At 56.6% G+C, this 18371-nt stretch overlaps 1 protein-coding gene across 15 annotated transcripts in view; it reads right to left on the bottom strand.

Moving 5' to 3' along the window:
• XG (Xg glycoprotein (Xg blood group)) overlaps positions 1–18371 on the bottom strand; it is a 31227-nt gene that overhangs the window by 10918 nt on the left and 1938 nt on the right. For 3 of the 15 annotated variants that reach the window (XM_053202015.1, XM_053202009.1, XM_053202010.1), the window contains 5 exons: positions 9966–10007; positions 9472–9495; positions 6479–6541; positions 4294–4356; positions 532–594 (listed from right to left, as the gene is read on the bottom strand). In XM_053202015.1, coding sequence (XP_053057990.1) covers positions 532–594; positions 4294–4356; positions 6479–6541; positions 9472–9495; positions 9966–10007 — 255 coding nt within the window. Of the gene's footprint in view, positions 1–531; positions 595–4293; positions 4357–6478; positions 6542–8009; positions 8073–9471; positions 9496–9965; positions 10008–14630; positions 15585–18371 lie in introns of those variants that run through there. The other 12 variants (XM_053202006.1, XM_015080204.3, XM_053202011.1 and 9 more) reach the window with 11 other exon arrangements.

The raw sequence follows: 18371 nt of genomic DNA, 5'->3' as shown, positions 1-18371 counted from the left end.
TAGTAAGTCCTTAATTAAACGCTCGGCATTTCCTCCCTGCAGGCACATAGTAAGTGCTCAATTAAACACGTCAGACTTCCGTGGTGCAAGCACATAGTAAGTGCTGAATTTGATAAAACTATGACATGGAAAAGGCCTGTAGAGGCTTCTCTGATTTCTTTCTGCAAGAACTTCTCCCTCAGCGACGCTGCCCCCAGCACTGGGGACCCCAGGAAAGGGCTTTCCTGCTCTGGAGGGCTCATGACATCTCACTGATTTTGCTTAAAGGGGCATCTCCCGAAATACGTGTGAGCAGAGAACAGCTTCCATCATGAGCCCTTACTAAACATCTTGGAGGACACTGCACCCCGCACGCAACCCGAGATTTAGGGGGCAGCACGGGTGAGGGATTCAGGGGTGGGCCTCGTAAAAGACGGTCTGGATCTTTCGGAAGCACTGGCATCGCACCACCAAGGGGACAATTCCAGGCGTGAGTAAAGGCCACACCCCGTGCACCCCGAGGACTTCTGAAACGCGTCTTCGTGCGCTTACCTCCACCGCTGTCGGAACCGCCGGGCTGGGGGCGCGGGGGTGGCCTCGGCCGGGGGTAGATGCCTGTCGGAACACAACGCCGCCATTTCAGGAAAGTAAGGACGCCTTTCGGCCATCGGCCAGCCGCACAACTGAGGAAGCACAGCCCCACACGCTGAGCCTGCCACCGAGACCTCAGTGGTCTCTCCGGAGAGCCAGTGGCCACAGCAGGGACGCGTGCCCTCCTCGGGGTGACCTGTCCCCAGCTCAACTACCCGCATCGGCTCCTGGGGGACCCCCCACCCCGAGTATCTGGGGAACAAGCCTGCACAAAACGCTTCTGGGAGCCGCCTTGCAAACGGGGCGCCCTCCCAGGGTGGGGCACATTCGGTGTATTTCCCCCACATCATGCAGGTCTGCCCCGGGGGGCATCCGACCCTGAGACCTCCGCGTGGTTCGGAACTTCACCCCCAGTCTCCCAGGGAAACCGATCGCCTAAGCACAAGGTTTTTCGAAAGGGGAACTTCGAGATGCAAAACTGTAGAAACGGCCTTGTTTAGGGTTGGAAGCAATTTCCCTGAATGCAAAGCTTCCGTATCGATTTCATACCGTGGCCACAACAAATACCACAAACGAGGCCGGCTGGAGCAAGACACATGTATCCCCTCCTGGTCCTGAAAGCTGAGACCGTAAGATCCAGGAAGGGCTGAGGCTGGGGGTCTGAGGCCCAGGCAGGGCTGAAACTGGGAGGCTGAGGTCCAGGCAGTGCTGAGGCTGGGGGGGTCTGAGATCCAGGCACGGCTGAGGCTGGGAGTCTGAGATCCAAGCAGGGCTGAGGCTAGGGGGCTGAGATCCAGGCAGGGCCAAGACTGGGGGGTCTGCGATCCAGGCAGGGCCGAGGCTGGGGGGCTGAGATCAAGGCAGGGCTGAGGCTGGGAGTCTGACATCCAGGCAGGTCCGAGGCGGGGAGGTTGAGATCCAGGATGTGCTAAAGCTTGGGGTCTGAAATCCAGGAGGGGCCGAGGCTGGGGGTCTGAGATCCAGGCAGGGCCGAGGCTGGGAGTCTGAGGTCCAGGTAGGGCTGAGGCTGGCAGTCTGAGATCCAGGCAGGGCTGAGGCTGGCAGTCTGAGATCCAGGCAGGGCCGAGGCTGGGAGGTTGAGATCCAGGAGGTGCCGAAGCTTGGGGTCTGAAATCCAGGAGGGGCCGAGGCTGGGGGTCTGAGATCCAGGCAGGGCAGAGGCTGGGAGTCTGAGGTCCAGGCAGGGCCAAGGCCAGGAGTCTGAGGCCCAGGCAGGGTTGAAGCTGGGAGGCTGAGGTCCAGGCAGTGCTGAGGCTGGGTGTCTGAGGTCTAGGCAGGGACGAGGCTGGGAGTCTGAGGTCCAGGTAAGGCCGAGGCCTAGAACCTGAGATCCACGCAGGGCCGAGGGTGGGGGTCTGAGATCTAGGTGGGGCCGAGGCTGGGAGGTTGAGGTCCAGGTAAGGCTGAGGCCTAGAACCTGAGATCCAAGCGGGGCTGAGGCTGGGAGGTTGAGATCCAGGCAGGACTGGAGGCTAGGAGGCTCAATCCAGGCAGGACTGGAGGCTGGGAGTCTGAGATCCAGGAGGGGTGGAGGCTGGGAGGCTGAGATCCAGGCAGGGCTGAGGCTGGTTCCTCCTGAGGCCTCCCTCCTTGGCACGTAGACGCGGTGCTCTCCCCATGTCCTCACATGGCCGTCTCTCCGTGCATGTCCGTGTCCTGATCTCTTCTTTGAAGGACACCGGTGTTATGCTCCCAGGACCCACCCTAAGAACCTCATCTTGACCCATTTACCTCCCCAAAGACCCCATATGTAACTAGAGTCCCATCGGGAGGTCCTGAAGGTTAGGGATTCAACGCACAAATGGGGGGACGGGGTGGGGGCACGTCCATCCGTGGCCCCCTCCTGGTTGCTTGGAAGCCAGTGTGGGGACCCTGCTGCTGGGGTCAGATGAGAGAATCAGAGAGTGAACCCGGAGGTTCTGGAAGGGGCGTGTGTAAACACCAGGAGCTCAGGGGGACGCCCAGAAGGAGTGTCCTCACGGAGCAGGTGTGTGCAGGGGAGAATCTGATGTTCTCCTACGTCCGTGTGTCAGAGAGAGACCCCACCACCGAGCTCAGGGGGGCCCGTATTCGTCCTAAAGGATCCAGAGCTCATTCTCGCTGCATCGGGGCCCCCGATAAATCGCCCAGCAGCCATACGTCACAGCAGGTGGCCCCTGGCAGAAAACCCCACAACGTCCCATCTGGAGGCCCTTTCTCAACGTGGCTCATCTGTGACCATCTGCCTTTTGGAACAGAACGTTCCGGAACGCCCCACACCCCAGGGACTTTTCAGGGCCGCTGTCAACAGTGCGTCTTCCTTCTCAAGGGACACATCCAGGAGCCCCGGGGCGAGCCAGGGGCCAAGCAGGGGACTTCGGGGGGCCGGTTGCCCTAATCACCTTCTCACCAACCTCCCCCGCCCTCTTGGTTTCGTGTGTGCATTGAGTTTAAGCAAAGAGTGAAAACTGCTCCCAGATGGCATTGGCAGCTGGCGCCCCTGAGTCACAGAGGGTCCCCTCCCACGCTGGGCCTCGCCCCTCACTTCCCCAGGGACTGAGTCACCCCGTCCTGCTGATTCATCATATACATTTAACCCCCCATTTCCCCAACACCGGGAGCAAGAAACACTTCCTGTAAGGGACTCCCGTGGATTCCTCGTGGAACAAGACTTTAAAAGTAATTTCCGGGGCGCCTAGGTGGCTCAGTCGGTTCAGCGTCCAACTTCGGCTCAGGTCATGATCTCACGGTTCCTGAGTTCAACCCCTGCATCAGGCTCTGCGCTGACCGCTCGGAGCCCGGAACCTGCTTCGGATTCTGTGTCTCCCTCTCTCTCTGCCCTTCCCCCGCTCACGCTCTGTCTCTATCTCTCAAAACTAAATAAAAACATTTTTAAAAATTAAAAAAAAGTGACTTCCAGGAAGACGAAAGGCTCAGGCACTTGGAGGTGTTAATGCCGGACAGAAAGTTTTAAAAGGTGAGGGTGCATGGTGACAAAAGCACCGTTAACCGCGGCCGTGGATGCTACTGTTGATTTTCAATTAGGTATCGGCTTCCTTGGACCCTGGTCCTGACGTTGGGCGGCCCCTCCTCGAGGAGATGAATTTTCACGCATCTCAGCGCCAGAACGGGATTCCGGGACCGCTTCTGGAAGCCTTTGACTTAGCCCTGCTTCACGCGGCCCTAACCCAGTCTGGTTTTACGTTTTCAGCGCTTTTGAATTGCTAAGGACTTTACTGACTTTGTCCGTCAATGTTTCCTTTCAGTTAACTTTTTTTTGTTTTTGTTTTGTTTTGTTTTAACTTTTTTTTTTTTAAGAAATCTATGGGAACATTGTCTGCCAAGCCTTTGAACCCAAGCGCACACTGAGGATAAATGATGTACAGTACACAGCACACCCCACGTGGGCTTTATTACGGGACAGAATTGGGAACCGTGGAAACAAGCGAAAAAGGAAACGTCCTCAGCCTCATTAAAAATGCATTTCAATAACGTTCACTATCCGCCAAGCAGACCCTACTATGCAGCGGTCAGAGCAGCAGGAAATAAAATGCGTGCTGTGGGTTCACCCTGCCAGCTCCCCCTGCTTATGGGTGAGACTCGGTCTCCTGCAGGGAGAGCCGTTCCCTACTTCAAAGGCAGCTGGAGGAAGACCTGTAGGGGAGACACGGCAGGCTTCATCCAAGCAGGGTGGAGAGGAGTCTGGAGGGGCACAAGACTTACCTCCGCTGTTGTCGGGCATGCCTGGCTGTGGGTGATACGGGGGCTTCGGTCTGGGGTAGATATCTGCGGGGAAAATGACAGTGCCCTCTTAGCAGAGAAAAGTAGCCTTCTGTTCACAGCAGGTTGTAGAACAGGAGCGTCAACACCACGATAGACGCCTCGATCTTGCACTAACATCTACTGCCCGCGGTGTCACAGCTGATCATGGACCACAGGACGTCCCTGAGCCTCTGGGTGTAAAAATCTCAAAACTAGAACTTCAAGAAAAACCCCACCTGGGTGCGCACTCACACACACACACACAGACACACACACACTCTAACCACTCATCCACCCACCCACCCATCCAACCATCCACTCGTCCATCCACCCATCCATCCATCCACCCACCCGTCCATCCACCTATCCATCTATCCATCCATCCATCCATCCATCCATTCTCTCATCTGCCCATCGATCCATCCATTCACCCACCTGTTCATCCATCCACCTGTCTACCCATCCACCCACCCACCCAAGCATCCACTCATCTGCCCATCCATCTATCTATCTATCTATCTATCTATCTATCTATCTATCCACCCACCCACCCATCCACCCATCCACTCATCTGCCCACCCATCCATCTATCTATGTATCTGTGTATCTATCTATCCATCGATCCATCCATCCACCCATCCATCCATCCATGCATCTATCCATGTACCCACCAACTAATCCACTTGTCCATCAATCCACCCACCCGTCCGTCCGTCCATCCATCCATCCACCCACCTACCCACCCACTCATCTGCCCACCCACCCACCTATCCATCCACTTATCCAGTTATCCATCTATCCATCCATCCATCTATCCATCCACTCACCCACCCATCCACCCATCCACTCATCTGCCCACCCACCTATCCATCCACTTATCCGGTTGTCTGTCTGTCTATCTATCTATCTATCTATCTATCTATCTATCCATCCATCCATTGATACATGAATCCTGTCTGTCAATCCATCCATCCATCCATCCATCCATTCATCATATCTATCTATCTATATCTATCTATCCATCCATCCACCCACCCATTCGCCTGTCCATCCATCTACCCATCTACCCATCCACCCATCCACTCATCTGCCCACCCACCCATCCATCCACCTATCCATCTATCCATCCATATATACATCCATCCATCCTCCCACCCACCCATTCACCTGTCCATCCATCCATCCATCCATCCATCCACCCACCCATCCACCCAACCACTCATCTGTCCACCCACCCATCCAACCACACATCCATCCACCCACCCACTCATCCACCTGTCCATCTATCCACCCACCTGTCCATCCATCCACCCACCCACCCGTCAGTCCACCCATCCATCCACCCATCCACTCATCCGCCCATCCATCTATCTATCTATCCATCCATCTATCCGTCCACCCACCCACCCACCCACCTGTCCATCCATCCATCCATCCATCCACCCACCCACCCACCCATCCATCTACAGTCAATATTTCCTTTTACTTAATTTTTTTAAAGAAATCTACGGGAACAGTGTCTGCCAAGCCTTTGAACCCAAGCACACACTGAGGATAAATGATGTACAGTACACAGCACAATGCATATTGACTTTTGGGGGGGGGACAGAATTTGGAACCGTGCAAACAAGTGAAAAAGGAAATGTCCTCAGCCTAATTAAAAATGCATCGCGGGGCGCCTGGGTGGCTCAGTCGGTTAAGCATCAGACTTCAGCTCAGCTCATGATCTCACAGTCTGTGAGTTCGAGCCCCACGTCAGGCTCTGTGCTGACAGCTCAGACAGAGCCTGGAGCCTGCTTTGGATTCTGTGTTTTCCCCTCTCTCTGCCCCTTCCCTGCTCATTCTCTGTCTCTCTCTGTCTCAAAAATAAATTTTAAAAACATTAAACAAATTTTTAAAAAATGCATCGCAATAACGTTCACTATCCACCAAGCACACCCTACTTTGCAGCGGTCGGAGGAACGGGAAATAAAATGCGTGCTGTGGGTTCACCCTGCCAGCTCCCCCTGCTTATGGGTGAGACTCGGTCTCCTGCAGGGAGAGCCGTTCCCTACTTCAAAGGTGGCTGGAGGAAGACCTGCAGGGGAGACACGGCAGGCTTCATCCAAGCAGGGTGGAGAGGAGTCTGGAGGGGGACAAGACTTACCTCCGCTGTTGTCGGGCATGCCTGGCTGTGGGTGATACGGGGGCTTCGGTCTGGGGTAGATATCTGCGGGGAAAATGACAGTGCCCTCTTAGCAGAGAAAAGTAGCCTTCTGTTCGCAGCATCCTGTAGATCACGATAGAGGCTCTACTGCGCTCACATCTGCTGCCCGTGGTGTCACAGAAGACCATGGACCATGGAACGTCCCTGAATCTCTGGATGTAAAAATCTCAAAGCTAGAACTTAAAGAAAAACCCCACAAGGGTGCATGCGCGCACACACACACACACAGACACAAACACACTCTAACCGTTCATTCACCCACCCATCCATCCACCTATCCATCTATCTATCCATCTATCCATCCACCGACCCATCCATCCATCTATCCACCCACCCGTCTGTCCATCCATCCATCCATCCATCCAACCATCCATCCATCATATGCATGTATGTATGTATGTATGTATCTATCTATCTATTTATCCATCCATCCATCCATCCACCTACCCATCCATCCATCTATCCACCCATCCACCTGTCCATCCACCCACCCACCTGTCCATCCATCCATCTATCCATTCATCCATCCATCCATCCATCCATCCAACCATCCGTCCGTCCATCCATCCATCTATCCATCCACCCACCTACCCATCCACCTGTCCATCCGCCCGCCCACCCACCCACCCATGCATCCACCTATCCATCTCTGTCTCTATCTATCTATCCATCCATCCATCCACCGACCCATCCACCCATCTGTCCACCCACCTATCCACCTATCCACCTATCCATCTATCTATCCATCCATCCATCCATCCTTCCCTCTATCCATCCACCCACCTATCCATCCATAGTCAATATTTCCTTTTACTTAAGTTTTTTAAAGAAATCTACGGGAACAGTGTCTGCCAAGCCTTTGAACCCAAGCACACACTGAGGATAAATGATGTACAGTACACAGCACAATGCATATTGACTTTTGGGGGGGGGACAGAATTTGGAACTGTGCAAACAAGTGAAAAAGGAAATGTCCTCAGCCTAATTAAAAATGCATCGCGGGGCGCCTGGGTGGCTCAGTTGGTTAAACGTCCGACTTCAGCTCAGCTCATGATCTCACAGTATGTGAGTTCAAGCCCCACATCAGGCTCTGTGCTGACAGCTCAGAGCCTGGAGCCTGCTTTGGATTCTGTGTTTCCCCCTCTCTCTGCCCCTTCCCTGCTCATTCTCTGTCTCTCGCTGTGTCAAAAATAAATTTCAAAAAACATTAAACAAATTTTTTAAAAATGCATCGCAATAACGTTCACTATCCGCCAAGCACACCCTACTATGCAGCGGTCGGAGGAACGGGAAATAAAATGCGTGCTGTGGGTTCACCCTGCCAGCTCCCCCTGCTTATGGGTGAGACTCGGTCTCCTGCAGGGAGAGCCGTTCCCTACTTCAAAGGCGGCTGGAGGAAGACCTGCAGGGGAGACACGGCAGGCTTCATCCAAGCAGGGTGGAGAGGAGTCTGGAGGGGGACAAGACTTACCTCCGCTGTTGTCGGGCATGCCTGGCTGTGGGTGATACGGGGGCTTCGGTCTGGGGTAGATATCTGCGGGGAAAACGACAGTGCCCTCTTAGCAGAGAAAAGTAGCCTTCTGTTCGCAGCAGGTTGTAGAACAGGAGCGTCAACACCACGATAGACGCCTCGATCTTGCACTAACATCTACTGCCCGCGGTGTCACAGCTGATCATGGACCACAGGACGTCCCTGAGCCTCTGGGTGTAAAAATCTCAAAACTAGAACTTCAAGAAAAACCCCACATGGGTGCACACACATACACACACACAGACACACACCCAACCACCCATACACCTATCCATTCACCCATCCACTCATTTGCCCATCCACCCATCCAATCATCCATTCGTCTATCCATCCACCCAACCACCCATCCATCCATTGACCCATCCAACCACCCAGGCATCCATGCATCCATGCATCCATCCATCCATCTACCCACCCACCCATCCATCCACCCATCCAACCATCCACCTATCCATTCACCCATCCACTCATCTGCCCATACACCCATCCATCCATGCATCCATCCATCCATCTCTGTATCCATCCACCCACCCACCCATTCAACCATCCATCCATCCACCCATCCGACCATCCACCTACCTATTCACCCATCCACTCATCTGCCCATGCACCCATCCAATCATCCACCCATCTATCCATCCACCCAACCACCCATCCATCCATCCATCTATCCATCCATCCATCCATCCGTCCATCCATCCGTCTGTCCGTCCATCCATCCATCCATCCGTCCGTCATTTCTTTCATCTACACATTCATGTATCCATCCATCTGTCCAACAACCTACCCATTTATACACCCACCTACTTACCTATCCATCCATCCATCCATCCATCCATCCATTCACCCATCCAGTTATCAGCCCATATACCCATCCATCCATCGTCCATCCACTTATCCACCCACCCATCCAACCATCCATCCATCCATCCTTCCCTCCCTCCATGGACATTAAGTCATTACCACCTTTTTGCTATTGTGAATCACCGTGCTGTGAATGTGGATGTCCACATTTGCTGGAGTCCCTGTTTTCAACTCTTGCTGGTCTACACGTAGGCGTGGTATTGCTGGGTCCCGTAGAAATTCTGTTCTTAGCTATTTGGTTTGAGGCCACAGTGTTTTCCACACAGCCTCACCGTTTTCCATTCTTACCAGCACATGCACGAGGTCGGGAGGGTGTGGGTTCTGATTTCTCCCCACCTCACCCACGCTTGCTATGTTGCACATTTTGATTCTAGCTGTCCTGGTAGGCACGCGGTGATGTCTCCCGGGGACTTTGATTTGCATTTCCCCAATGACTGCTTGGAGCTATCTGCACCTGCTTTGCACACTCAGCAGCCCCCATAAACACCCCGGACTCCCAGGCGCGGGCTCACTCCTGGCCACCCTCATGGCCACTCACCTGAGCTTGGCTTCTTGGTGGGTTCTGTGAACAAAGAGAGAAAACAAGTTGAATGAGCATCACGGATTTATCCACAGCTCAAAGAATCGTTTGCACCCTCAGAGAAAGTGAAAGATCTCAAGGCACCAAACTTTACGTGTTTCGGACACAAATTCCAATTTGTATTTAGGAGGGAAAAAAAAGAAAAAGGAAGAAAACGCGCATACAATCCATACCTACCGGTCTTCCTGGGAGCTGTGTAGGGCTGTGGGGCTGGGAGGAAGTTTAGCGAGAGAGACAGACCCTTCAAGGAGCCACATATCCAGGTTTCTAACAGCCACACTGTCTGGCCGGGCTCAGCCTGGCAGAAAGGCCCGGCTGGGATCTCTGCAATCACATGCCCCTTCCCCACGGGGACAGCTAGCAGCCCTGTCGGTGGAGATGCCCGCGAACCCGCCAGCAGGGAGGCTCCCCAGACCCCAGAACCAACGCCCCCAAGAAATACGGCCACTCACCGGGGTCATCGAGGGCATCGGCCAAATCAAAATCACGTTGACCTGTGGGGGCACAGAGGGTGTGAGTCACACAGACAGGAGGAATGGGGAGGGGGGCTGGCTCCTGACCCTTGGCTGCTCGGGTCTGCCCCATCCTCCCACTCGCTAAGCCACGCAGGGGCCTCCGTGCAAAGGGCAACCCCCGGCGAGCCCCGCGGAGGGCCGATGTGTTTGTCAGATGAGTATCTGCCCTCTCCAGGCACCCGGTGGCTCTCGACTCAACACACATCTTAAGGCAGATCATCGTTCCGTGGCTGTGTGAACGGAGTTAGAAATCCTTCTGGGATCTCAGCTGCCTCCAGCTGCAGAGCAGAACCAACACAGGATGTTCTGGAAACCCCTGAAGGATCCACACGTTCCACGAACGCTGCTGGGAGCCGGGGGTGTGACAACGAACCCCGTGTGCCCTGCTTCCCGGTTCTTCAACGGGGGGGACAGGCATGTGACCGGCCCTGCAGGGAGGGACAGGTTGCCGCAGGGACGGACCCAAAACAGGCGCCTGTGCGAGCACTCCCCGAGGGCTTCCCAGAGGAGGTGGCCCGCGAGCCGTTTGGAAGGTGCCGCTTTACTTGTGAGCCGCTCCAGCGGCTGCCGGGGCCCCAGGGTGCCACCAAGGAGTCCTGGCTGTACCTGCTTACCCCTCTGCCCCTGAAGCTCAGCCTGACCCCCGGCTGAGCTCCCGCGAGACAGCGCCTCCCAGAAGACACAGAACGTGCTCGTTTCCTCCTCCTGAACCCGGAGCCCCAACCTCCCCCTCCCAAGGGAGCCTTACTTTCACTTTGTGGCCAGACGCTTGCAAACTGGGCTCGGCCCCAAGGCTTTCCCGGGCCTCCGGCTCGTCCTTGCATTGCACGAATTTGGGGAGGCGCCCCCCCGAGGAGCCAGCCTCTCCCCTGTTTTCTAGCTTAGGAAACGCTCCGGGGAAATATCTGTCCAGAAGGGCGGGCATTTCCCTTCCCTCTGGGACAGACAGAAGCGGAATGCGGGCCCGGCCACCATGGTCCTGTCGCTCTCCACTACTGTCCCCAAACCGTTTCCCAAACCGCGCAAACCAGCCCCTTCTCCCCCTTCCCGTGCCCGCGTGCATTTTACGTAAACACAAAAAAATCGTTTCAATGAGCTGAGGGAGGCCGGGCTGCCCCGAGTTCGTTGCTTGCACAGCCCCCATCCCTTTGCTGCTTCCTAATCACAACGTGACAGAGCCTTTTGGATTCCGGCCACTTTCCATCGACTCTTTGGGGGAAGAGCTTTTTCTAAAACAGCTTCACTGAGGTACCACTTGCCAATCACGCCATCCTTCCATTTCAGGCGCACACTAGGACAGCCCGTTCACAGCCTGTGCAACCAACACGTCTGCTTCCAGGAGATTCCGCCGTTTGCAAAGGGGACCCAGGACATCCCCTGTGCAGCCATCTCCTGTTTCCAGAAGATTCCAGTGTTTGCAAAGAGACCCAGGAACATCCCTCTGCAGCTACCGCCTCTGTTTCCAGAGGATTCCAGTGTTTGCAAAGCACACCCAGGAGCATCCCCTGTGCAGCCATCTCCTGTTTCCAGAAGATTCCAGTGTTTGCAAAGCACACCCAGGAGCATCCCCTCTGCACTCACCACGTCTGTTTCCAGAAGATTCCAGTGTTTGCAAAGCACACCCAGAAACATCCCCTGTGAAGCCATCTCCTGTTTCCAGAAGATTCCAGTGTTTGCAAAGCACACCCAGGAGCATCCCCTGTGCAGCCATCTCCTGTTTCCAGAAGATTCCAGTGTTTGCAAAGCACACCCAGACCAGCCCCAACCCGAGGGACCAGGACTCGGCTTGCTCCTGCCTCTGCAGACTGGCCGAGACTAGATGCCTCCATGAAGGGAATCACATGTGTCTGAGCTCGGCCCACGTAACTCTGGGCGATCCTGCATTTGCATGAGGCAGGCCTTCCGCACACGGCAGCATGTGGGTCAGTTACCATGCGCAGGGTGCAGATCAGGAGCCTGAGGGCAGACTCAGCATTCGCACTGGACCCCCTGGCAGCGTCAGCCTTGACCCTGCGCCCGGAGGGAGCCTGAGCGTGGGCGAAGAAGGTGCCACCTTCTTCGACACCCCCGACACCGGGTGGCCTCCTCGCATGGGCCTGGGTTGCACCCGCACTGGAGCCCGTTTGCAGGTCCCGCCTGGGGTCAGCGCCGACTGCGATACCACGTGACGGGCTCTACTCTCTTTGCTGAGGGAGCCAGGTCCCTGGGGGCCGGCACGTCCCCAGGCAGGTGCCTCCTGAGCCGGCACAAGCCACAGGCCTCCTTGGGGAGGGCAAACTGAGGCCGGGGTGCACCCATCAGCAGGCCCACGGTCCAGACGCGAGCAAATCGCACAGAGAGCCACTTGTAAGTCTGAGAGGTGCCGCGTCCCTCCGGACACCCCTCCGCCTGGCCAGGCTCTGTGAGCTCCTCGTGCGTGCAGGGAACAGCCTGGAATGCTGGAATGCTCTGTCCACCCTCGTGCAGGCGGGGGGAGGGGCGCAGATACCCCCTCTCAGGGCTCTGCGGGGCTGTGGCAGGTGCTCAGCCCCTGCACCCCCCTGCCGCCCCCCCCCCCCGAAGGCCCTGACGGCTCACCAACAGCCATTGCCGCGCTCTGTGCGCCCCGCCCCGGATGCTGCAAGCACCCGCAATTACTCCAGCGCCCAGGAATCTCCGCCAACCTGCTCCGGCCACGCCCCTCACCCCAGATAAGCCGAAGGGGCTGTGTTATGTGCCCCACCCGCCTGGCGTGTCTCAAATGCCTGTTCCCAACCCGGGGCTCTATGCACTGGGTGTGGGAACCTTGACAGCCGCCTCTGCCTGACCCCAGGGCTTGGGTGTGCCCTTCCCGGCTTTGGAAACTTCCCGGGGCTCCACATGTGTGAGCGTGACTCACGCAGCCGGGGGTGGGAGGGGGTCTCCCCGGGACCTCTTCCGTAAGCTGGTGACCCTGGCTAGCATCAGGCGCCCGTATGGGGACCATCCAGTCCTGCGAACGGGGCAGCCTGCAAGGTCACTCACTCGTATGAGGATGGGTGATCCTGGGGCTGCTCTCTGGGGACACCTGAGAGGGGTTGCGGGGGGGGCAGGGTGCTCCCGAGGCAGCTGTTTCCATCGGCATGATTCTCCACTCAGAGCATGAGATCGGGCTCGTGTCCCAAGATCTGTTTCTGATCTGCCTCGGGGACTTTTAATCAAACCCACATGTTTTTGGATCCGCGACCCCGGGGGACGAAGTAGCCTCCTGTATTCTGGGGTCGGGACGTTGGTGATCCAGCTGACATCCTGGGGATGCGCGCGTTCACCCTGGTCCCTGCTAGTGGGAGGCTTGTGGTTAGCCTTATCCACAAGACCCCCACTCTCCTCCCGCGCGCGCGCACACACACACACACACACACACAAACAAAAAAACCCACAACTGTTGGGGGGGAGGGGTGGTGTTGAGTAGCTCTTGGAAGAATTGTGTCCAGTAAGTAAACACGGGGAGGCGGCCCTTCTACCCCCACGAGACTCCAACCTGGGTCAACGTGGACTTTTGACGCCCGGAATCTCTAAGTTTCTATCCAGACCCTCAAGTGAACAGGACGCATGGCACGGTTGTGGTCGCAACAATAGTAACAACTCAGCTCCTGAAGAGGGTGTGGCTTTGCAGCGCAGGGTCCACGCAGACCAGGAGCCACAAGCAAGGTCATGCACCCGAGCTCCCCTCCCACAGCCCCTGCACCCGAGCTCCCCTCCCACAGCCCCTGCACCCGAGCTCCCCTCCCCCAACGCTGCACCCGAGCTCCCCTCCCCCAAACACTGCACCCCAGCTCCCGTGCCCCAACTGCTTTCTAAAGGAGAAAATCAGCCTCAGGCGATCTCTTAAAAGCAGAAAACAATAAAGGAAAAAATAAAAAGCAACCACGGTTATCATCTGAGGCTTTGGCACCCATTACAGTATTAGCAACAGATTCACAACGCCCTGGAATGTAATTACCGTCCGTGCGGCCGTCATGTGTCCCGTCCCCCACTTGTGACCTCGTCCAGGCTGTTCCCAAGCAACGTCCCCGTAGCTGTGCCCCCATAGGAACATCATCTGTCATTTCCTCGCATAGGGGTTTTACTGATGGCCCCTGGACCGGGGTTAATGGAAACCAAGCCTACTGGGTCACCCGTCCTGGAGGGACCCACTCTGGGAGCCTTCAATCTATAAGGTCCGATCTTGTCATCCAGGAACCCCACATGGGGGACGTTGCTGGAGCAAGGACACCCAGGGAATAAATCTTGGTGCCCTCCAGGCAGCACTGGAAGGTCCCACCTTTGACTCTCTTCACAGTCGTTCTTCCAAAAAAAAAAAAAAAAAAAAAAAATATATATATATATATATATATATATACATAGCGCCTGGGTGGTTTCATCGGTTAAGCGTCTGACTTTGGTTCAGGTCATGGTCTCCTCGTTCGTGGGCTCGAGCCCCGTGTCGGGCTCTGTGCCGACAGCTCAGAACCTGGGGCCTGCTTTGGATTCTGTGTCTCCCTCTCTCTCTCTGCCCCTCCCCCCTTGCACTCTGTGTCTCTCTCTCTCAAAATAAAATAAAGACACATAAAAAGAAATGTATATGGACAGAAAGCATACTACCGGGCTCTTTCGCAATCTGCGGAGGCTGGCAGTTCGCATTTGCAAGGACAGCGAGGAGGGGAAGGAGGCGGCGAGCCCAGGGGGGCATGTCCCGGGCGGGCTCCACATTCTGCCCCCGGAGCAGCTGGGAATCAACCCGTCACAGGCTGCACCGCTCCTCAGGGTCTGGATTCCAGCAAACGGAATGGAAGGCGGGGCTGCCTGTCGGGCTGCACACAGCTGAGCGTGAACGTGCAGGGAGGGCAGGACCCTCCCTGGAGCCCTGCAGGTGGTCCTGGGGAACCCTTGTTCCTCCAGCCCCACCCCTTCCTCCCTGCCCTGCAGCTGAACCGCGCCCGGCAAGGTCAACCAGTTGTCCCGGTTCCTAGCGTCCCAAGCTCCCTTTTTGATCAAAGTCATTTGCCCCCACGTGCACAGTCCCTGGAGGAGAAGGATCTGGTCACACTCCACCAAGGGCTGGGCGTTTGTCACACAGGGAACACATCTGCCGTGAAATGCAGAGTGCCCGACCAGGCCGTGTCGGCCGGTGTGACCTAAGCCAGTCTTCCTGGTAGGACACGTGCACACGGGTCCCTCAGGACCCGGTGACTCACACACTCTGGCGAGGCAGGTCTGACTGTGCCCGAGAGGCTGCGTCTCTCGCCACCTCCGAGGGGAAACTGAGGCTGGAGGGCTGTGGACTTCATTTTGCAGAGCAATGGCTTTGATCAGTTTCCTGTATCTGCAGGAAGAAAATCCCACAGACCATGGGGCTTGAACAACACACATGTATCCCCTCCTGGAGCTGCAGGCTGGAGTCCGAGATGCAGACAGGGCCGAGGCTGGGGGTCTGAGGTCCAGGCAGGGCCGAGGCCTAGAATCTGAGATCCAGGCAGGGCCGAGGCTGGGAGTGTGAGGTCCAGCAGGGACTGAAGCTGGGAGTCTGAGATCCAGGCAGAGCTGAGGCTGGGGGTCTGAGGTCCAGGCAGGGCCGAGGCCTAGAATCTGAGATCCAGGCAGGGCCAAGGCTGGGAGTCAGATCCAGGCAGGGCCGAGGCTGGGACTCTGAGATCCAGGCAGGGCCGAGGCTGGGAGTCAGATCCAGGCAGGGCCGAGGCCGGGAGTCTGAGGTCCAGGCAGGGCCGAGGCCTAGAATCTGAGATCCAGGCAGGGCCGAGGCTGGGAGTGTGAGGTCCAGCAGGGACTGAAGCTGGGAGTCTGAGATCCAGGCAGAGCTGAGGCTGGGGGTCTGAGGTCCAGGCAGGGCCGAGGCTGGGGATCTGAGATTCAAGCAGGGCCGAGGCTGGGAGTCTGAGGTCCAGGCAGGGCCGAGGCTGGGGGTCTGAGATTCAAGCAGGGCCGAGGCTGGGGGTCTGAGATTCAAGCAGGGCCGAGGCTGGGAGTCTGAGGTCCAGGCAGGGCCGAGGCTGGGGGTCTGAGATTCAAGCAGGGCCGAGGCTGGGGGTCTGAAATGCAGGCAGGGCTGAGTCTGGGGGTCTGAGGTCCAGGCAGACCTGAGGCTGGGAGTCAGGTCCAGGCAGGGCCAAGGATGGGAGTCTGAGATCCAGGCAGGGCTGAGGCTGGAGGTCTGAGATCCAGGCAGGGCTGAGGCTTGGAGTCTGAGATCCAGGCAGGGCTGAGGCCGGGGGTCTGAGATCCAGGCAGGGCCGAGGCCGGTTGCTCCGAGGCCGCTCTCCTTGCTTACCTATGTCCTGTTCTCCTTTTCTTACAAGGACAACAGTCTTATGGGCTCAGGGTCCACCATACTATCTCATTTCACCTTAATCCACTCTGTACAAAACCCACCTCCAAATATCGTCGCATGCTGCCATCCTAGGGTTGGGGCTACATTATATGGAGCCCACAGTTGAGCCCAAAACACACTCAAACACACAGAAGTTCAACCACCATGGAAAGCAGCCCCAGGGATGTCCTCTGGATAAGAGGCAGGGGTCCCCACATTGCTGAGACAGAAGGACCACCTGGGAAACCAGAAAAGCATCCAGGGTGGGGCTCAGTCACACAACAGGCGGTTCGGCCAGAGACTCTGCACTTTGACCCCGTCCCCCAGCAATGCTGATGCCCACCGCCCACCAGACTTTCCCAACCACCCACCCGAGTGTCAGCATTCTGTCCAGATCACAGTTTCTTGCAACCCACAAGGAATAAACAACATATACACAATTGGCATCTCAGACCATGGAAGTGGAAAGATGAAAATATCCCGGATGGGTCTTTCTTCTGTGTCAACGTGCCTGGGCTACGGTGCCCGGACGTTTGGTCAAACACTAGTCTCGATGCCACCAGGAAGGTGCTCTGTCGATGGGATTCACATCTACAATCTCCCGCAGGGAGAGGCGCATCACCCTTGGTAACGTGGGTGGGCCGCCTCTGATCAGTTGAAGGCGAGGTTTCCCAGAGAAGATGGGATTCGGAGACAACATGGCAGGGTTTCTACCCTTCCCTATGGATTTAGGGCTTGCCAGCCCCACCATGTTGTGGGGCAGTTCCTTAAAATGAATCTGAATGTATACATTGATGATGATGATGAGGACAGATGGACAGATGGCTAGAGATGAGAAATATAATAGATAGATAGACAGATAGATAGAGATGATGGATGGATGGACGGATGGATAGACAGGTAGACAGATTGGCTAAATGATAGATGATGGATGGACGGCTGGGCAGATTGTAGATGGAAAGATACACAGATAATATTCTGTGTGTCCCCTGCAGTCAATGTCGCCCCCCGCTGAGAATGGCCAGCTGTGGCGTGTCTACGTAGGGGATGTGACCTGTGGGCCGGCCATGCTGGGTGATGATGCGTCTCTGAATGGGGACCCCCAGAGCAGCCGCCCCCTTGTGCCACGGATCCATGGGGCTCCACCCAAGGGTAAACCAGATGGCCTGGTGCTGACTCAGGGCAGCAGGGCCCGAGCCCCACCCACTCACCAAATGAGCACCTCCAGGGGCGGGCACTGGCCTGGTGCCTTTCATCCGTTCCCTCCCAGGTCACTCGCACACCAAGCATTGAGACCCACCCCCCTGCACAGCCCGGCCGGTTCGGCCCCACCGACGGGCGCGGTGACCGCAGCCAGCCTAAATAAATGACCCACTTCTGGCTGGACCCGCACACCCACAGATTGGCTAGATCAGAGGTACGTTGGGGGCCACGGCGAAAGACGCGCAGAAACCAGACAGACTCTGGATGGCTTCTGGGGTGTGGCCCAGCGTGGCCCGGCCTGCCTGTTTGGCACACGCCATGGTTTCCAGAAGCAAAGAGAAAATGCAGGGTGCACCCGAACGCAGCCCGTGACACGGTCCGAGTGAGAGTCGGTGTCTCTTTACGCGGGAGAAGTGGGATCTATATACCGGAAGGTGACAGACCACAGCCGTCGAGAGAACGGAAGCACATCGGGGACGTAGGCGTAGGTTTCCTTTTCGCTCAACAGACCCAAACCGCCGAGCCGACCTTAGCAAGTTTCGTTTCTGCTTCTGCTTCGGACGAGCGCCAACGCACTGATCACCAGGGGGGCTCCCCCTCCGTGCCTCAGTGCACCCATCTGCAACACGGCGATAAGAATGGGCACCATCATCCGGCTGCGTGAGAGTCTGCTAGGAATAAAGTCTCGAACGTGCTTCTCCGAGGGGGGCTGTGGGTGCAGCTAGGCTTCTCTGTGCTGAACCTGCAGCTCCCAAAATCACTTGCGCCCGGTCCCGCTGATAACGGAAGGGTCTCGCCCAGCGTCCCGGGCTGGG

The sequence above is a fragment of the Acinonyx jubatus genome, chromosome X, assembly GCF_027475565.1.
Source record: "Acinonyx jubatus isolate Ajub_Pintada_27869175 chromosome X, VMU_Ajub_asm_v1.0, whole genome shotgun sequence".
Lineage (NCBI taxonomy): Eukaryota > Metazoa > Chordata > Mammalia > Carnivora > Felidae > Acinonyx > Acinonyx jubatus.
The sequence above is the reverse complement of the archived record's forward strand: the minus strand, read 5'-3'. Positions and strand labels throughout refer to the sequence as shown.